We start from the raw sequence: 21,726 nt of genomic DNA, 5'->3' as shown, positions 1-21,726 counted from the left end.
TTAAAAATCATTTCACATTTAATGTATTAGTCCGCACGCGCTACTATGCAGATATAAATAATTGCGCTGTCACCTGAGGGCCACAAACTAGTGCTGCGAGGACGATACTGAACTGCGTGGATTTAATAGATTTAACTGGATCGCTTGATGGATTTACCGTGGATTTAACTCAATGCAGCTGATGAGATGGAGAAATCTGTGGGTCTGCTCAGAGTTTCCAGTTTGGCATGAACACGCTGTTGCTCCGGTAAGCTTTGACAAGCCGACCACACGCTTTCACAGTGATTCGCCGACTGAATTGCATAAAGAAAAATAAACCGTGCAAACGATGGAATTGGATTAGAATAGGAATAACCCCCTTGTGTCTGATTTGCGGACGTTAATGCTGGGTTACGGTCGCAAATAGCCGTTTTATGGTAAAACAAAAAAAAAACTAAAAAACAAAAAAAAACCTGGTAAAACTCCTGATCACACTATACGAGGTCTGTTAGAAAAGTATCAGACCTTTTTATTTTTTGCAAAAACCATATGGATTTGAATCATGTGTGATTGCATCAGCCAAACTTGAACCTTCGTGTGCATGCGTGAGTTTTTTCACGCCTGTCGGTTGCGTCATTCGCCTGTGAGCAGGCTTTGTGTGAGCAGTGGTCCACCCCCCTCATCGGATTTTAATTGTGAATAAATGTCTGAACGATATGGAGCTTTGCTGCATCAATTTTTTCCAGAAACTGTGAGAGACCTCCAGGTGGACACCATTCGGAAAATTCAGATGGCTTTCAGGGACCATTTTATGGGGATTACACAGATTAAGGAGTGCTCCAGCTGGTTTAAAGACTGCCCACAGCATCTGAGTGCGCGCCGCACTCCGAGCGCCGATCAACAGGCTGACACCCCGCTGAAACAGACGTCGTCTGACGTCCACAAACAAGGCATAAGGCGTGGATATCAGCACTTTTTCGGCATGTTGGGGCATGTCCAGCTCATGCACAATTTCTCGGATAGTCACACGACTAAAAAGCCACTGACAGCCGTCTGAAATCCATCTCAAAGCCGTCCTGTGAGACCAACACGGAGGTGGTTTTGTCCCGTGCCATGAGCGGCACGGTGGCGCATCCGTCTGCTTCTTTTTTCATGAAAAAAACTCCTGTAACAGTGGAATGTGCCGAAAAAGTGCTGATGTCCACGCCTTATGCCTTTTTTGTGGAAGTCAGACGACGTCCCGGATCAACAAAGCCTTCACATTGGAAATGATCTGGTTGTTTCAGCGGGGTGTGAGCCTGTCGATCGGTGCTCGGAGAGCGCCGCGCTCTCAGACGCTGTGGGCGGCCTTTAAACCGGCTGGAGCACTCCTTAATCTGTGTAATCCCCATAAAATGGTCCCTGAAAGCCATCTGAATTTTCCGAATGGTGTCCACCTGGAGGTCTCTCACAGTTTCTGGAAAAAATTGATGCAGCAAAGCTCCAAATCGTTCAGACATTTATTCGCAATTAAAAATCCAACGAGAGGGGTGGACCACTGCTCACACAAAGCCTGCTCACAGGCGAATGACGCAACCGACGGGCGTGAAAAAACTCACGCATGCGCACAAAGGTTCAAGCTTGGCTGATGCAATCACACGTGATTCAAATCCATATGGTTTTTGCAAAAAATAAAAAGGTCCGATACTTTTCTAACAGACCTTGTATGTCTACAAATAATATTGGTGTTTGCAACAATGTTTCCAACAAGCAAATTTAGGTGTTTATTTTTTTTCTATTGCTACAGCATGTCTGTTATCGGCTTTTAACAGGGGTGTTCCTTTCTCCTTTATAAAACGATCTGATATATACGTATATCATGGGCTCCAAAGTAATGAACAGGCGGTGCTTTTTTGTTATTATGGAATGATTCATTCAGTGTGATATGATGCGTTCAAATACAGTTACTTGTTTAAAGTAAGCATTAATTTCTTACGATAAATGAGAATAAGCCCAAAAGGGCCATTGCATACCTTCAAATATTTCATGGAAAACCAAAAACCTCCTTCTGTGCTACTGAACATTGTTACCCTCTAGCTTTTATGGTAGATTGCAGCTGTTCTTGATTAATGAACATAATTTGTTTGATTAGTTGGAGATGTGATTCTAACACCAGTTGTCTGCACGTTTCATGCATTCCTCCTGAAACCTCCCTGCCCTAATGATGAGGTGATCTGATACATTATGTATATGGCAGATGGTTATAGCAGGAGGGAAGACTTCTGCAAAATCATACTTGTAGACATTTTTTTCCTCGTGACATCAGCAGTAACCTGCATAAAATAGCTGAACCGTCTCATCAGATGACTCCAGGTTGCTCACTGCCAACAGGTCGACTAAAATATTCTGGAATAAAGACTAAAAATATTCAAATGAGTTTGTGCATAAGAAAACAAGCCTCCCATTTCCCTTAAACATGGTTTAGACTGGCATATGTTCTAAAGGTCTACATGTTTTTGCAATCAGCTCATCAATTTCTTTGGCTATCATTACGTGCATCACAAGCTCAAATGTGAATCGTAGCTTATTAAATAAACACATAAAATATTCATGGAACAGGAATGTATGTAATTTGTAGTAAATTCTCTCATGCTTGTACACAGTAGCTGCAGTGATTTTTAGTCAAACCAAAATGTCAGAATTAGGCAATTAACTCCTCTCCATCCTTGTCATGGCTGTGTATTTGTTTTGGTGTGTACGGTAACGTTTTCAGTTAGCAGTCTAGATTTCATTGTGGTTTTCATGAGTGACATGAATGAAAGCAACTCTGCATAAAATGCCAACCAATGCAATTACTGCTGTCGCTTGAAACATCTCACGCATACACATTAGATATCAGCATTGCAGTTGCACAGTGCACAAGCCCATCACACCTGCCTAATAAGAGATTGATGCTGTTACTTTTGGTGTGTTGGTGCAGATCTGTCTTTTGAAGTGTGCTGCACTGAAAGAAACAAGACCTTAGGCCTAAGTTCACTAGCACTTTCTGAAAGTAATGTTGCAGTCTTTGTCTAACAGGATCTATTCTATGTTTTCAAAAAAATAATAATAATAATTTTGAGCGACCCTCATTTTTGTGCATCCAATAATGGAATTATTTCACTATCCAAGAAGGGATAAAGTTGAACGAAATGGGGATAAAGCTGCACATTTAAAAATAATAATAATAATTGTTGTATATTCAAGTTATTTGGTGTCTGTTTGGTTGTAAAACTATGGATAACTGCTTTTAACACCTGAAATTTTGTAATTGTTCGCTTATGACTGATGAAAAAGTACCCAGTTTGGGATGAGTGTGTTGAGAGTTATAGCCATAGGTTTAAGAGGTGCTCTTCTGTTTGAGAGAGATGTACCATGCACTGACCAGTACTTTGTCCTCCTGTCCACTGTCTTTGTGTAATAGGACAATCTGCAGCAGCTGGTAATGATGCCATTACCAAATGTGCTGGTTCTGGGCCGAAACCCTTTATCTGGTAAGTGTCTGCTACACAGTGAAACACATCTTTGTCAACCATGTGGGCCACAAGCACACATGCTGCTCGCATGGAGGACATGTGAAATGCAACCCCCCCCCCCCCACTTATTTGAACGTAACAATAGACTTGTTTTTTAATTATCCTTTGCTTTTTCTGTTCACTTTATCTCAGACTTTGATTCTTATTGTCCTGCTGCTTCCATTGTCTAGTTACCCACTGCTAAGTAATTAGCAGGCTCTGCATGACTGTTTGCAGCTATTTCATGAAATCAAAAAATGAAGGGATGGGTGAGGACCGCTTCTCCTTTTATTGCTTCTCTTGTCTTGATTAGTTGTATTCAGGATAGTGCATTGCTGTCCGAGTATTTGTATAACTTCTAACACTCAGCTGAATTGCGCTCACCACTGTGTTTTTTGGTCACTGGCTGAGAACTTTATTTTAATGGATCTTGATGCGTGTAATTTTTCTTGAGACCAGGTCTCTAGCACTTCAACTGTTAAATTAATTTACCGGTTCATGGCCATGCTTTGACTTGTTGAACCCTGCCCTGCTATTTGATATGTGTGAGTGGCCAGTATTGCTGCTTCAAGGGTTTAAATTTCATGAAAACATGACTGAGGAAGATCCAGCTAGACCAAAAGACTGAGTGTGACAATGAAACATTATAGACAAAAAGCTGTGTGTGTCAGCTAGATGTTTGCCTCTAGCCTCTGCTGCTATTTTATTGAAATACTCTGCAGGGTCATTGGGTGGGTTGCTTTTATTTGTTTATTTATTTGAAAATAGTGTCAAAACATGGTCGATATCCTTTGTGTCTGCGACTGCCCAAACATGCTTGTCAACATTTAAAAACACATTGTTCCACCTTGCTACAGGATATTTGTACTTTTTTAAGTAGATAAAATTGTTTAAGGGTGTTTTCACACCTGAAAGTCCAGAACAAGATCTGAGCCAAGGTTTTGATTTATTTTTTATAGGTTTGGTCTGGTTAGTTTGACTTCACATTGCGATGTTGTCTTTACACTAATGATCGTTTCATGATGTACTTAAGTTCTGACATTATCTTCTGTCTAGGCTGTGCCTGCCTGTACCTGGACGTTGATTGGTTCGTAAACGTGAACACATCTGACGTCAATTAGGTGGATAATTCTGTTTGAATAGAGAAAAAAGAATCAGCAGATTCCGCTTGTTGAAACTGTGCTTGTTGTTATGATATTGTTACAAGCAGCATGTGAATTTTATCGTCAAAAGTAAAACAAAACAAAAATCCACTTTTACCACCACAGCAACAAGGACAAACCAGATTTTATTTTAGCTTTAATAAGGAGAAAAATGGGTATGGAGAAATGATCTGTTTAAGAGACTCACACAGTTTAAATCTGGTGAACGTGAATAATTTGTGTGATATTACAGATAGAAATGAAGTTACAATCGTACAAAAAGTTAAAGTTTTACTTAACCATTGCAGCCAAGCTCCTGTTTAAATATAAATAATGAGAGGAACACTGTGTTCCCCTGATTATTTTGAGGAGTATATAATGCTGTGCAAAATGTCAAAAGTCTATTGTGTCTTTCACTTAATTATATTACTGTCCAAAAGTCAGAACTGTCCAAAAAAGTGGTTTCACACTATGTGTAAATCAGACCATAGTTCAGTTTGATCTCGCCTGCCTCTTTTAGTCAGACCAAATTTTGGTCCTTTTCGTCCAGACTATGGTCCGAGGCAGCCTTCTTACCAAACTGAAATGACCGAAAACTCCACACCAAATGATGTAGGTGATGTAGGTAGCTGTAGGTGTGAAAGTACGCTAAACCTTCCTCCGAGCCACCGTTACCTTTGTTGTACTTTCCGCTCGAGCAGTTATTCTTGTTTTTGGGTTTTTATCACCTTTCATGTGTTAATTACACTTAAATTCCACCTCCACTGGTGAGGAGAGTAAATAAATCGACAACAAATGTCAAAAGTGTCATCTAAAATATGTCTTGGATTACAGTTCCTAAGACTGCCGCAGTAACTCTTTAATGAATTTGTTTAGCTGTGTTCACGTATGGTTAATGATGCTCTTCTTTGAACTTCAGATGTTCTATTGCTTACCATTTTCTTGCACTGCCTCCATCCATCTTATTATTAAATGAATTTTCAGTGTTTGAGGAATTGGACACGCCGGTCTTTCCTCTGTACTCTGTAAAAGCCCTTGCCCCGAAACAAAAAAGACTGTACCACTGTATGCTCACACAAAGCTTAGAATTATTTATTCATCATTTTTTTAAAAAGACAGCAAAAAGAAGTAGCAGTGGGTTCTTGAGGGTCAAATATCTGGAAAGTCTTACTTCAGCTGTACGGGCTTTTTTTTTTTTTTTACACTCATGATGTAACTCCACGGAGACAGGAGTGGAAGACAGTGCGATGCAGGCAGAAAGCATTAGACAGCATTCCTCTGGGTTTCTTTTTGCCCTTTGCCCTCTGGGTTGTCAGATAATCAGTTTGGACAGTGGTGGCGGTGCAGTCTGGGTCTTTAGCTCACTGCCAGCTGAAAGTCATTGGCCATGTGGCTTTTATTATGCTCTCATCTGGGGCAAGGGGATGAGAGAGTGTGTGTGTGTGTGGGGGGGGGGGGGGCATCTTCACAGCAGCGCTGCGTGGGAACATACTGTAGTACCCCCCCAGCCCCAGGCTCTGATTTACCCCAGTCTGCCATGTACACATGCACACAGGAAAACAGACATGCGCTCGTTTGTGCATGCAGTGGTTTGTTTGTGTTGCTTGCAAGCTCACATCACCACACAGTAACTGCTTTGTTTAATCTGTTCCAGTCTCTTGAGTTTTTTGTTGTTGTTGTTGTTGTTTGCTGTGATTTGGTCTGGTCTTCTGAAAACGTGTTATTTCCTCACTGCATTTTAAGCAGTGATGTTCTTGTCTCTCCCCAACCTTAGCTTTGTGACAGATTTGCTGGTTCGTCAGTCAACAGTCACGTGCAGACATTGTGATTACACACAAAAAGTGTACAACAGGAACTGACAACCAAAAATGTCACATCCTGTTGGTTCACTATTCTTCTGGAAGGTAATACAATGGTCTCCTTCTGTGAAGTCCACATGAAGTCCAGATTTATTTGCCTTCAGTCTGGATATGATCCAAAAAACAGAAAACTTGCCGTCTCATTGAGCAGCAGCGACAACTGTTTTTTGTTTTTTTTTCTCTGACAGTTGACCGCATAAGAAGAAATGATTTGACAGGTGCACCTGTGAGATTGAATAGTAACTCATTTTAAATAATTGGGGTTGGCGTGACACGCGGAACCTGCGTTTCACTCACCAGCAACAAACATTCTATATCCAAGAACCATTAACTTGACACAAATTATGTAATATCTGATCAACCTCTCTTGTGGCTTGGAAGATCAGGAGAACATAAAACTGCTCTCACACGTGTGCGCTTTCTGGCCTTTTTGTTGCCAACACACAGTCAGTGTTATGGCCCGGTCACACGGCACTTAACAAAGGGCAACGAAGCCCAAAGAAAACAAGAAATCTGGACTTTCGTTGACATCATTTAACCTTCACGCAGCTTCGTTCCTGCAGCTGGTGCTTCATCAGAAATTTTAAACAGTTGAAAAATTTGAACAAATGCCGTTGAAAACCTCAATTCATCTGGATTTCATTTTGCTGTAGTTCTTGACTGTTTTTTTTATTGTTTGCTTAGTTTTTGTAATGTTAGCGTTTAGTTTGTCTTCGTTCAACCAGCTGAATGTTTTCATACAGTAGAGAAGCCGGTTTGTGAGCACTTCAGCTTCACTGGGCTCAGGCACCTTATATAGGCCAGAATTAATATTTTGTGTTGATACAATTAATTATTTTACCAATAATAAAAATAAACAACACTCCTGCCACAAGCAACTGCTGTCTTTGAAACAACAAAAAAGTCGTGTAATTTCTGATGGTACTTGACCGCAGCAGCAGCAGTTCCTGTATGCGCTTGTTATTTTTTATTAAAAATAATAATATGAGTGTAGGAAGTATGAAGGAGTGTATGAACCTTTATGTACATGTGGCAACAGGAAGATGATTCAAATGATTATATAAGAGCCATTCTGGAAGGCAGAATTCATGTTGTGGATCAGCTGCTCAGTGATCAGCTGGTGGAAATAAACACACCCTTAGCTCTAAAGAATACTGCTGTTTAGGTTTTATATAAGAAATGACAAGTATTAAACCAACCTTGAATTATGGAGAAAACTGAGAAAATGTCTGTTTTTGAAGTGCTTGTTGATGGTGATCTTCAGGTAGTCAGTGCTCCTCCTGAAAAGGCAAACTGGGTTTGCAGGCAGTATTCATCAAGGGTCATATTTTAGGTTTGATTGCTACATTGTTCTGTTTCTGGTGTTAGTCTTCGCATATTGTTATTATTCCCCGTGTTATCTGATTCTGCCCTGTTGTAAATATTCTCTGGTGATTCTACTTTCTTGTGTCTTCTGTGTTACTGTTATGGAGCTTGCTTTTGTGGTTTCTGGCCTTCTGATTTCATGCGTCTCTGCGTTTCCATGATTGATTGTCTAGTTGCCTATTTAACCACCATTACAGCTTTTTCCAGAATTTTGCCTCAGTATTACAGCCCTTTACTGCCGTTCTGAGTTTCTAAGTTTTTGTCTGTCATCCAGGATTTGGTCGAATGGTATGAGAATTCTCTGTATTTACCTAGGGCTGCAGCTATCGATTATTTTTGTAATCGAATATTCTATCGATTATTCTGGCGATTAATCGAGTAATTGGATAAAAAGTACTTTTGCATTTTTAAACATCAATAGTCCAGGGCTCTCCCTAAGCAATGGCACAATGTCCCTGTGCCAAAGTCTTGACATTTTGCTGAAATGGTGATGGGATGTGGCTTTCTGTTCTGTTTTTTCCCCATCTTGTAAAATGTAACCATTTTGAGTTTTTTATTTAATTTTTTTTAAGGTTGGTGGACTGGATCCCTACGTGATACCGTGTTACCATGTTTGTGAAGCATTGTGTATTGCCCAGAAAAAGCGAAACAGTGCGAGGCTGAACAAAAGCCGGCTTTGACTGTGGGTACCCGGCCATCGGGTCAATAGTTACTCAGCACGTCGAGCAGACCATGTGTTTTTTAAAAATAGACAAACACACTGCTTCACTGTAAATGCGCAGTAGGTCTATTTTAGATGATCAGTGTGGACCCTCTTTCTCTTAAAAGGCTTATTTTACTCTGTGTCTCATTGGAAAGTGGTAGCTTTAAGGGATAAATTATTAGCTGTTACACGGCCTGAGTGCATGCTTCTTCTGTTGTTTTTCTGGGAACATTACAGCCCTGGCATATGTACTACAGCATTTAAACGAAGCTTCGAGGCACAGAATTTGCCTCGATCATTTATTTGAGTAATCGTTTCAGCCCTATATTTACCTACTGCTGGATTTTGGTAACCTTCTTCTGGTCCCATTGAAAAGCAGTTGCCTGTTGGACTGACCACCCGTGTGTCTGACCTCTGCCTGATAACAAAGCCCGTTATCAGCTACTAGAGCTGTGCGTTACATCTATGGGACAGTAAACTTGTTTGAACCTACTGTCCGCTGTGGCTCTCTGCATTGGGATCCATTGCATTGTTGTTCAGCACGCTGGACGCAGTTCCAGGGTGTGTGTGATTCAATGCAATATCTTCTTGTATCTTGAATCTAAAAAGGCACTCGTACCCCTCCCTGGGACCAATCGCTGGGATGACACAGATCTTTTATGAACCTTTAAGAACAGAGGGGAGCATAGTAGGGGATCACAACAGTGCTCACACATTCATTCTAAGAGCTTTTAGTTCTTGCACACTCATACCGTCATGCACATGTTAACAATGGCAGTGCAGGAAGAAGGGTTAGTCAGTGTTTGTATGACTTCGCATTTCCTGCCCAGATGATGAAGCAGGGAGAGAGGAGAGGAGGTGGAAAAGGAAGTCATGTTGAATGAATCCACGGGATGATTTATTGCAGTGATAGGGGAAGGAAGGAAGGAAAGAAGGAAGGGTGTAAAGGAGGTGTGTGGGCTGCTCTGCAGTGAATAAATGGTTGCAGGGAGGGCAAGAAGGAAACGAGGAAGCAAAAAGATGAGTGTGGCTGAGGAAAGGTACTACCCCCCTGAAGCTTCAGTGCCGCAGCTTCTACAGAAGATTTCTCTCGTCTGTTTTCCACCTTGTCTCTAAACCTAAATCTTGCCCAGTTTGTCTCTCTCCATCATGTCTTTGTTGGTCTCTCGATTGTTTCTTTATTCCTGTATCGCTTCCTTGTGTTTATGATGCTTGTGTACTGCATTCCTTCTTTTGCTTTCATCTCTAACATTTCTCCCTCCTGTTCTCGTTCTCTCTCTCTCTCTCTCTCTCTCTCTCTCTCTCTCTCTCTCTCTCTCTCTCTCTCTCTCTCTCTCTCTCTCTCTCTCTCTCTCTCTCTCTCTCTCTCTCTCTCTCTCTCTCTCTCTCTCTCTCTCTCTCTCTCTCTTTTTGGGTGTATAAATTATTTATTCTCTGAGGTTCCTTATCGTTCCCATGCTGCTCCACTAGATTTGTTGTGCTAAATCCCTTGCCTGACTAGAATAGCTTCCCATGGCTTTGCTAAAATACTGTTGAGCCCTGCAGCTTTGATATTTAAGTTTTATCAGCTGTCACACTTCTACGCCCAGATTTGCTTAAATTCTCTTTATATGCATAATGTTTCTTTTACATAATGAATGCAGGTCATGTGGAAAAATTCAGATTGTCTCCCTTTCTGATACGAGATTAAAAAATACACCAAGTATTACTGGAAAATGGAATTGTGGTGGGCAAGGAAGGGTTCTCTCTGGAATTGATGGTGCACTCTTTTAACAGGGTATCTTCAACAGCAAGTTAGTTAGAAAATCGTATTAATGTTGCGTAATAATTAAAAGATAAAAAAGCAGTAGCAAGCAGCGTACGGGCGAGTGCGCTGCCGCTGACTGTATAAAACTAATAATTTGATGTGGATTTGCTTTCCTGAACTATCCAGCAGGTGCCAGGGTTCTGCAGATGGCACAATGGTTCAAAATGTGGAACATTTTACACTATCAGGCTGGGTAGTCAGAGACAGCTGGACACAAATATAGGACTCAAACAAGTAGCTGTGCTGAAACAGCAAACGGGGTCCGGTACATAAGAAGGCAGTCCAACAAGATCAAATGTACAAAAAGCATCAGGCTAAGGCGTGGTCGGGTACACAGGCAGGTGGTCATATACACAAGAGGCAAGCAGATTGAGGAAATACAAAAACAGAGCTGGAGAGAAGGCACAAGGCACATCAATCTGGCAAGGGAACGGAGCAAACAGTGAACCTTAAATACACCTGGGTGATGAGCTGCAAATTAGGAGCAGGTGTACATGGAAAGCACCAGAACGAGGGTATGGCCAGAGAATGTGAAACGCCCACTACCAAGAACCAGGAGACAGACAAGAGAGATAGGCACAGACAGACCCAGGCAGGAAAAAAAAAACGAGCAAGAGAATAAACATACACAAAAACAACTGAAAACAAAAAAGACCACAAAATAAAACAACATGGCAAAACTCACATCCTGACATACACAGTCTATTCAGTCTTTACTTATAGTTTTACTTTCCTGTTCTGTTTGACATATTGTTCCTTATTTGGTGATGTAGTATGCATAATTTTTCTTGCCACAGTTGCTAGGATAAGTTGTTAGTTCACTTGAAGTGAGGCGCCACATCCAGCAGGTAGCAGTGGTTTTTATGACATAATACGTTGGCTAAACAAAATTGCTTTTCCAATTGATCTGGTGCCTCAGAGTTTAGCACATTTTAATCACTTTGTCATTGTTGTCTGCTATTTTAAGTTGAGATGTGCAAGATGATATCATGTGTTATTGAATTATTGTCTACACATGCTGGCTGGGATGGACTTATCCACACAAGTCCTCCTCTGTTATCAGTGCAGGGATAATGCTTTCTTGTGAGCAGGTGTGTCATATTGGGTCTTTGCCAATGAATGCTCTGAGTTACCTGCTAGTGCAAAATTTGTTCCAGCTGTGTGTCAGTGGGTAATGTCACAGCACTAAATGACTTGTTCTTCCAAATTTTCAACTCTGTGTTGCTTTCTGTGGGCAATTTCTGCCTAGTTTCAACAGTCATGATAGGCTTAATAATGTACGATGTGTAGACGGACCACCCTGCAATGAAAACATGTTGGCTGTCACTAATCTGGATTTATTCGAGCCTGACGCTGTCTGCACTTGCTGCCCCGTGGGCCACACGATGAGCTGACTTATCACGCGTCCGCTCCAAATAGAAGGAAAACGCACGTCTTCACAGTGCAGACACAGATGCCCCCGACCTGCCCGACCACTGAGTCAGTTTAAAACACACACAGCACCTGGTTCAGTGTTGTTTGCCCCCGTCTCCTAATGGCACAGATGCGCTTAGGCCTGTTGAGCGCCCTCGCAGCTGCGTGAAGCTTTCAGGCCTCTTCTGGCTGTTTGTCCCGACATGTGGGACTGTAGAGAACTCAGCCACTGAAACCAGAGGAGAGAATTTTTACTGGAACAGCAAGAGAGTGAGAACTGAGAAGCACGCATGACTTTTTCTTTTTTTTTTTTTTCCTCCTGCCCTAGTTCAAATTCAGGCAAAAAGTAATTACCTGAAACGTTACACTTTAAGATGAGTTTTAAATGGGAAAATAGAACAGGAGTGTAGAAACATGCAACATCCTATCCGCCCATTTTGTCGTATAAAATGAGGTACAAGTGGATGAGATGTCGGCAATCTATTACACTCTTTTTTTTAGAAATAGGTGTGATTATGACTGCCACAACAATAAATATCAACTGTTTTGATACTCGCTTCATTAAGCAGTAAACTAAGGGATAGAATTGCCATATTTTGTCTTGATCTTTCTCATATGTCTAAAATCTTCTCTTTGAGTTTGTGAAAAAGGGATTCTGACTGTTTTATATATCAAGGACAGCAAAGTTGGTTTTTGAACTACTTTTTAACCACTTGAAAATCATTTTAAATTGGTATAAACACATACCTTTATTTTTACTGGCTTTAAATTGTTGTGAAGCAACAGTAAGGGCCCCTTCACACATAACATGGTTTAAGTCGACTAGCGCACAAAGGAGAAATTGCATGCCAATTGTGAAAAATTGGAGCTGCCTCCAACATCTCGTACATGTGTTACTGCAACTATTTGCACACCATTATGAACTGTTTTGTAATTTGTGTCAGCATGGCCCAAGCAGAGGGTCACCCCTTTGAGTCTGGTCTGCTTGAGGTTTTTTCCTCAGAGGGAGTTTTTCTTCACCACTGTCACCTGTGCTTGCTCTGTGGGTTGGTAAGGTTAGACCTTACTTGTGTAAAGCCCTATGAGGCAACTTTGTTGTGATTTGGCACTATATAAATGGAAATTTAAAAAAAAACATTCGATCCCTCTCACGGCAGTGTCGCTTGGCACTTAGAAAATGTCTGGCCATTCACGCTGTTACCCCAAAAACAGTCAACAGACAATCACTCTCTTGCTGGATGTGAAATTTGTCTATGTGCCCCCACGAGTGTGGCTTTGCAAAAAGTAACACACATGTGGCCTGCATGTGTATCGCAGGTGTGCACGTGTGTTGCACAGTATGTGCACCCCTCCCCCACGAAACACGTGGCGTACATGTGGTTCATGCCCCCCCCGCTGCTCCCCCAACACATGTGGCATGCCGTGGGGGGAGCGCACTTGCATAAAATGCTTATATGTATGCTGCACAGACATGATCACATGGTGGCCGGACAGGCACACAGTTGCACACAGCACAGCGAGGTGCCTGTCAGCTGTTGACCAGAGACTCACTGATGGCTCACATAACACAGAAACAGTGACACTTTGGTGTGTGCGCTGGACAGACGGGGTGTGTCCGACAGCCGCAGCTGTTGAGATCGCTGGTCCTGGACATCCCAGAAGGAGAACACATACCGTGTTGGGATGGACGTGAACTTACAACTGTCCACTGTGACGCACACGTGTCTTCTTGCTGTCCTCACATGGACATACATAAAAACATATATCCCTGTTGCAATGGGCTGCAGTGAGTGAGCGCATGGCACGCACATTGACAGGCTGCCCCAGTTGATACAGACCGTGAGGTCATAACATGCAGCAGGCGATCTGAATGTCACATCACCCACGTGAGCTCTGTTCCACATGATGTGGTGTCTGTCCTGCAGTGCGTCGTCCACAAGACACGCATGTTGGGCTGGACACGCCGGACCAGTAGACGTGAACATAAGAGCGGCCTGTTCATTCATGTCCTTTCATGACTGTACGTCTGTGACCATGGGTCATCTACAGAGGAACAGGCAGATCATACTTGTATTGTCCGCTTGATAAGAGGGATTCAATAAAATGTGGTGTTTTTTATGGTGTGTGGTTCTGTTTTATTTTAAATACGTCTATCTCCTTGTTGATTTCAGGCATTTTTTTACACACCTTTTACAGGACAGCGATGGTAGTGCGGTGGTAAAGTTTCTGGCTGGCAATCAGAGCTCTTGGAAATTGCAGGTTCGAATCCTGTGGGTGGCATGTAGTTTTTTTTCTTCACAGCAGCTGCACAATGTGGTTACACATGCTCCAGCTGCTCACGTTGTGTTCATTAGTTCAACACTACATATGAGTGGTTAAAATGCTATCAAGCTATTTTCAGTGTTTATTGTCCCCTACCATGAAATAAGTGGGACCGTTGAAATGGACTGATGCAGCCATGCATCAGTCCGTCATGTTTTGAGGGCTTTTTAAATAATTGTAAAATATCAGCAGATTTAATGGAAAAGTAAAATTATTTGCAGCCAAAGTCATCATTATGAGATTTTTGCACCCCCAGATTCTCATTTTGTAACTGTCAAGTGATGCACAAGGCAAAAATTTCCAATGAGATGAAGAAAATATTGGTTGATAAAATGTTATTTGTAATGTTCCAAGAGTTGCTGAAGCTGGCTGAATAGAATGCCAGAAGAAGGTGCAGTTGGAATGATTGGAATGTTTGGTGTCTTATTTTGGCACATATATCTGGAATATGGGGAGGTGACGGTCTAGTGGTTAAGGTGTTGGGCTTGAGTCCAGAAGATCATGGGTTCAAATCTCCACCTGACTGGAAAATCACTAAGGGCCCTTGGTCAAGGCCTTTAATCCCCTATTGCTCCCGGTGTGTAGTGAGCGCCTTGTATGGCAGCACCCTGACATGGGGGTGAATGTGAGGCATAATTGTAAAGTGCTTTGAGCATCTGATGCAGATGGAAAAGCGCTATATAAATGCAGTCCATTTAATATGAAAGCCTAATATTTATTTATTTTTTGATAGAGCAAGCTTTGGAAGAGATGAAGAAATTGCTGCTGCTGCTGTTGGGCTGTGCAGTCCAGGTAAGATTTTGCATACAGGTGCTTAAATCTTTACTTTAAGTTGTGATTTCATTTGATTATAACACCATGTCTCAAAAGGACAAATGCTTTAAACTTAATAGGTTAGATGCTGAAATGGTAGTGTGTTGGTCATCTTGTATTCCGGTGTCTGAAATCTTATTTTGGAGGAACGCTCTCATCAAGTAACTGGTTTTTGTGATTTATTATTTAATTGAATGTAATTTAATTGGAATATGATAAAAAACATTTTTAAGAAGACTAATATAATTCACGTCTATTGTCAATTAATAGAATTTAATCCTGTCGTTTTTAATCTTGCCGCTTTGTGAATATGAGCCGCCTGATCCCACCCAAAATAAAAACAGATTTATGGCCTAAGACTAGGTTACTTTCCTACATAAAACTACTGCTTCTTGAAAACCTGCATATCAGATCAACTTGACGCGTTGTGTCTGCAGTATTGTTCCACTAACCTTCATTTCACCCCAACACCAGCTGTGTACTGAACATCTAATGAAATGGCTGTCTGTTTCTCTCTGTGGATTTTTAAGATATATTTTATTTTCTGTGCATTTAACACAGGGATGATTTCTTCCAAATGCTAATTCACTATAAAGCACAGTACAGTCGTAAAGCATTTTAAATTGCTATACAGTGTTCAAAACTCGTATAAAGTCACTGTCAACATAGTCTTCGATTTCTATGACATAAAACCCCTGATAATTTCCCTCGGTTGCTGGAATAATTTAATACTCCCCAAATCAAAAGGCTTCTTTGTCTTATGAAGATGTTTCATTTGCCACCAAATAAAAATCTTTCAGTGAAGCAGTGTTAAATGCAGCGACAGGCTTAATCACACTTTTCGGCTGCCTTTATCCTCTCAAAATAATCCACATGCTTGTCCTTAAAGGCAGCAGACTTAGCCACTGGGGGGAGGGCCAACCAGCTAAATTGATGTCTGTTCCAAAACCAGATTATGAGGGAGGGTTGGCATGAATGAGGACATGTGACATGTGAAGATATTTATTCATTCTGAGTCTTAGTTTTAAATGTTTTGGGGTTCAACCCTTCACTAGAGTCAAAAGAAGAGGGTATCAGCAATGTTGTGATTGAATAATGGGTGAGGGTTGTTAGACAGTGGTCATGCGGCTGAGATGTGGGCAGTGAAGAAGGTGCAGGAGAAGATGTTGGATGTTACAGATATGTTGGAGGTAAAACAAATATTCCTAGATTTTGGAAAAAACCTAGGCATGTACCTTGTAAAATGCAAGGAGTGAATAGATAGATAAATGAATGAGTATATCCCCTTTAGTTTGTTAACATACCTGCAAAACAATAACTGTCATCTTCTAATTCACCAGATTAAAATGGCATATAATGAGGACAGATTTGCTTAAATCTGCTGAATTAAAAAAAAAAAAAAAAAAAAAAAAAAAAAAAAAACAAGATCAATCCAAACAATAACTTGTTTTGCTCATGTATTGTCCCATTGTTGTGTCTGCGTGATGGTTAGTGGATGCTTGCTAGATGATGACAAATTAGTAGCAGATGTGGGTTGAATTTAATGTAACTTGTCTGCCACCTGCTGAACACTGCCACCTGTTGGATGGTTGATAGATGCTGGATGAATGATGGAATTTAATAGCAGCTGTGGCGTCTCACTGAGAGACTCCTTCAACATAAAAATGAACAAAATCAAAGAGATAAACTGTTTTCTGATTCTTTCACAGCAGTTATGTTGCAAAACTCAAATACGTCGTGCTCTTTCATGCTTGTATTGTACTGTAGAATATTTGCAGAGATCCCCCCTTCCCCAAAGCATTTCCTTTTTCAACACTTCTATTAAAAAAGAAAGGTTCACACTCTGTTTTCACTCACACTAGCCGTTTATCACTGAAGAACCCTTGTCCATATTGGGGTTTTGTTTTTTGTTTTGTTTTTTTCCTCCTTTTCCTGGGTGTCAGCACATTTTTTTCAGTTGCCCTAAATGAGTACGGAATGAGTGCAACCTCGTGTATCTGCCTACAGAAAAATGCTGCACCCATTGTCTTTTTTTTTTTCTTTTTCCCCCCAGAGTGATCTGCTTTCTTTGAGTAGCAGTTATGAGCACTTTAATTTGACAATTCCTAAAGTTTTCACAGAGATGCTGCATCGTCTCTGCAGTGCCTTTTCAGGCCCCCAATCAGACAGAGAAAAATTGCCATTGACCTGGAAGGAAAAGTCTGTTCTTGTGGTCTCCGTCTACAGTCTGCTGATATGTCACACAAAATATCACAATAGAGGCAAAAAACCCTCCTCATGTGATAGCATATAGGTCAGACACTATATTCCTGTTGAGGGTGAGCGCTTTTTATTGTTGCACAGCTTTAAGCTAGCCCTTAGCTGCTTATTGTTGTCATAGAAATAAATGCTACGTTGCACTTTTAATTTTTAAGAAAGCATTGAGATGAGGCGCTGGGATGAAGTGCTTCTCAGAACATAGAACTTTTCTGGCAGTATAAGCAAAAAAACAAACAAAAAAAAAACTTACCGTATTTTCCGGACTATAAGTCGCACCGGAGTATAAGTCGCACCAGCCACTTTATCCATTATAAAGAAAAATAAACCATAAATAAGTCGCACCGGAGTATAAGTCGCACCAGCCACTTTATCATTATAAAGAAAAATAAACCATAAATAAGTTGCACTGGACTATAAGTCCCATGGACATACAGGTATGTTAACTTAACATGAAAAGTTCAGATGATAATATTGTGACGGCTACCGTTTTCAGATGCATATTTCACCAGTCGTAACTTACAATCTGCAGAGTATGATTTTCTTTTTGGTGGCATTTTTTCGGGCCTTCTCCGTTGTCTTGTTAAGTTATCAGTAACGTTGAAATTTTTATTTTTCTATGGTAGTCAGAAGTCGCAGGAACAGTCACACAAGCCTTGAGTGCCCTCTCGTGAGCTGCATTTTACCTACAGATATGTTTGTATTTTGCGGACCACATTGTGAGCCGAACCATGCAGCACCTACCTGCGCAGCTCATGACCACCCAGCGGTGTCGATCCAGCTCCTTCCAAGTGCAGACGCTAATCCTCCGCCGTCGCTCAGTGCTCCCATGCAGCTCTCAGCGTCAACTCTGCTCACACTGATATCCAAGGGTTGAAGCTGTTTTGTTAGCCGTCCCGGAATAAACACCATGTTCGTCTGCTTCAAACGCTATTCACAATCTTCGACGCCAGCTCCTTCCAAGTGCACACGCTAATCCTCTGCCGTCGCTCACCCAGTGCTCCCACGCAGCTCTCAGCGTCAACTTAAACACTCTGCTCACACTGATATCCAAGGGTTGAAGCTGTTTTGTTCGCCATGCCGGAATAACAGCAAGCACCGTATTCGTCAGCTTCACACGCTGTGGGTGAGGTGAGGAATACGCGTCCAACGTTCTGTTCTCTGATTGGTTATCGCGACCAGCGTGACTTATAGGACGGCCGCCATACTACAGTGTCCATGATGCATTGCATTTCCTTTTCTGGTGGCCATTTTAAAACATAGATCGACTCTGTCACGTAAAATTGTTTTGTTACAGTAAATTAATTGAGATCCTACCGGTATATTTTTCATTTATAAGTCGCACCGGAGTATAGGTCGCACCCCCGGCCAAAACATGTAAAAAAGTGCGACTTATAGTCCGGAAAATACGGTACTTTCAACATAGGGTTTAAGAGTGATTGTCAGTTTGCTGGGTTACCATAGCAGGACCCAAAAATGCACATTTAATTTAATAACATTTTTATTGGTGAAATGGACTGCATTTATGTAGCACTTTTCCATCTGCATCAGACGCTCAATGCACTTTACAATGATGCCTTATATTCACACAGTCACACTCACAAACTGATGTCAGGGTGCTGCCATGCAAGGTGCTCATTACACACCAGGAGCAACCTGGGGATTAAGGACCTTGCCCAAGGGCCCTTAGTGATTTTCCGGTCATGCTGGGGTTTGAACCGCTCTGCTCTGAAGCCCAACACTTAACCACTAGGCCATCACCTCCTCAGCACTGGACCATCACATTTATTAAACAATGAGCAAAGCTACTTAGTTTTCTATTTTTTTTTTTTTTTATTTTACTAAAAATACCAATTGTATTTTAAAAATATATGTTTTTGGGGCTAAAAGGAGATATTTCCAGGAAAAATCGATTAAATGTAAGACAGTTATACACCTACTGCTTCCTCCTGGACTTCTTCAGACCCACATGGAGCCTGTTGTGGGCTCCAGCCTCAGCTTGGGAACCTACTGCAGTCTTCTTTGATTATTCGCCCAGTCATTCATTCTGTCCTGTTTCTGTTGACAGTGCGAGAAGAAGGAAGATTACATTGAGCGTATCCAGACTCTGGATTTTGACACCAAAGCTGCCATAGCATCCCACATCCAAGAGGTATCAATATGTTTGATATTCAGTTTGTCATGGTAGACTGCATTCATGAGTTACATTACTTGATTACTGCGAACAGCAGGCCTGGCTGGCGAAGGTCATCTGAAAAATATTAATTGTTAAATAATTTTTTTCTGTTTGCCAGTCTGCAGTAACTATTGGAATTAAACATTCTGAATATATTTGTCTCACAAGATACAGTGAAGGTAACATTTTACTTTACGAGTGTCTTGATGCTTGTGGTGGTTGCTGTAGGTGACTCATAATCAGGAAAACGTAATGGACCTGCAGTGGTTGGAAAGTGGAGAAATGCCTCCGGATGACCTAGACAGCCTCTCTAGAAACCTGGCGTTCCACCTCAGACGCCTGGTGGATGAACGGGACACTCAGCTGGAGGTAACGCCAATGACAGTTTTGTGTGATTTGATTTTATCAGACCTCATGAACAGGTTGGAATCCCTTTATCATCACAGCAGCGGAAGCTAAATGACAAAGTGCAACCGATGCAGATGAAAACACAGCAATAACAGCTATATATGGGGGGGGGGTTCCGCTTCTATTTTTGTGTGCGGTAGATATGTGTGAACTACAAAAGCGGTTTTCCTCATGAAAACGATGGGCCTCTTTTATGAGCGTAATGTGGAATCTTTTCATGTTTTGCTGCTTTTTCCACAGCAGAACCACCTCAGGAAGGAAGGGTTGAAACTGTTATCAGTCTACATCAATGGATAGGGTTCCAGGCCATCACATGCACATGCTCTCAACTGATGTAGCTGAACTCTGTGCTTGTGTTCTCTAACAGCATCCAGATTATCATCAACTAGTCAGGCCGCTCTCAATTAAAATCCCATTTCCTGCCATGGGCACCAGATGAGAATAAGATGTGTGTGGGACTGGATGGACCCTTTTGACTTAATGCATGCTCTGACTTTGAGTAGCAGCATATAGTGTTAAGCTCTTGTGTTTTTGTTTTTTTTTTATGCTTGAAGGCTTTAATTCCAGTCTGCACTACTAGGATAACGTCCTGCCTTAGAATTAGCAATGATGGTTGCCAGTACTTCTGTGAAGTTTCCTGTGATTAGGAAGCATATATAGAATTATTTGGGTCAGTAAATTTCTTTAACTCTGTAAATACTATTGGCTGTTCAGCTCTGAAATTTTGGGTTTTGATGGGTACAGGTGAGCTTCTTTTAACATCATGTGAAATACAGTAAAGGCAGCCAAGCCTATTTAGTTGCTCGTGGATTCGTATTGTTAATTGCAGGATTCTGCTTGTTTTCTGTAAATCAGTTCCAAAGTATTTTGTTTTTCAGGTTGTATTTCAGTTTTATTTTTCCTAGTACATTTTCCCCCTGAATCAGACTTCAGAGTATCAAATGTGAAATCTCACATTATGGTATACGAGGTCTATTAGATAATAAACCGACCCCTTTTTTTTTTTTTAACTATATGGATTTGAATTACACCAATCATGCTTGAACCCTCATGCGCATGCGTGAGTTTTTTCACGTGTGTCGGTGACGTCATTTCCCTGTGGGCAGGCCTTGAGTGAGATGTGGTCCCGCCCTCTCGGCTGAATTCCTTTGTTTCACACGCTGCTCGAGACGGCGCGCTTTGCTTTATCAACATTTTTTTCTGGACCTGTGAGGAATATCCGAGTGGACACTATTCGAGAAATTAAGCTGGTTTTCGGTGAAAAGTTTAACGGCTGATGAGAGATTATGGGGTGTTTGTCGGTGTAAGGACTTCCCACAGAGCAGGACGTCGTGCAGCCCTTCCAGGCGCCGTCGTCGGTCTGTTTCGACCTGAAAACATCCTAATTTAAGGCTTAATTCACCCAGGACGTCGTGAGAGAACAGAGAAGATTCAGAAGAGATCGGCATGAGGACTTTATGCGGACATTCCACTGTTTAAGGACATTTTTTTAATGAAAGACGTGCGCGCAAATTCGCCGAGTCGTTTCCGTGACGACTCGGCAAATCTGTGTGCGCCGTGACAGGAAAAACACCTCAGTGTTGAAAACCATTTGTAAAATTCGGGCGGCTTTTGATGGCTTTCAACAAGTGAGTAACTGAGAAATTGTTTAACAGCTTGGGCATGTTCCAACTTGCCCGTTAAGGTTTCCAACGGAGGTGTTTTTCCTATCTCGACCCCCCCCCGGTCGGGTCCGGCCCGACATGTGACTCTGCCCGCACATTCTTTCATTACAAAATGTCCGTTAACAATGGAATGTCCGAATAAACTCCTCATGCCGACTTCTTCTGAAAGTTCTCTGTTCCCTGACGACTTCCTGGATCAACAGAGCCTGAAATGTGGAAGTTTTCAACTTGAAACAGTGAGACGCTGCCGACTCGAAGCGCAGATCGCTGTCAGGCACCGTGGGCC

General features: G+C 41.6%; 1 protein-coding gene across 11 annotated transcripts in view; it reads left to right on the top strand.

The window, feature by feature from the left end:
- ccdc88ab (coiled-coil domain containing 88Ab) overlaps positions 1 to 21,726 on the top strand; it is a 137,043-nt gene that overhangs the window by 47,149 nt on the left and 68,168 nt on the right. For all 11 annotated transcript variants that reach the window (XR_004564654.1, XR_004564653.1, XM_034185652.1 and 8 more), the window contains exons 4-7: positions 3,422 to 3,491; positions 14,857 to 14,915; positions 19,261 to 19,344; positions 19,597 to 19,737. Coding sequence is in view for 9 of the 11 variants with exons in the window: in XM_034185652.1 (XP_034041543.1) it covers positions 3,422 to 3,491; positions 14,857 to 14,915; positions 19,261 to 19,344; positions 19,597 to 19,737 (354 nt within the window). In the remaining 2 variants the exon portion in view is untranslated. The remainder of the gene's footprint in view (positions 1 to 3,421; positions 3,492 to 14,856; positions 14,916 to 19,260; positions 19,345 to 19,596; positions 19,738 to 21,726) is intronic.

Source organism: Thalassophryne amazonica, chromosome 13, assembly GCF_902500255.1.
Source record: "Thalassophryne amazonica chromosome 13, fThaAma1.1, whole genome shotgun sequence".
Classification (NCBI taxonomy): Eukaryota; Metazoa; Chordata; class Actinopteri; order Batrachoidiformes; family Batrachoididae; genus Thalassophryne; species Thalassophryne amazonica.
This window is presented reverse-complemented; position numbering and strand designations above follow the sequence as displayed.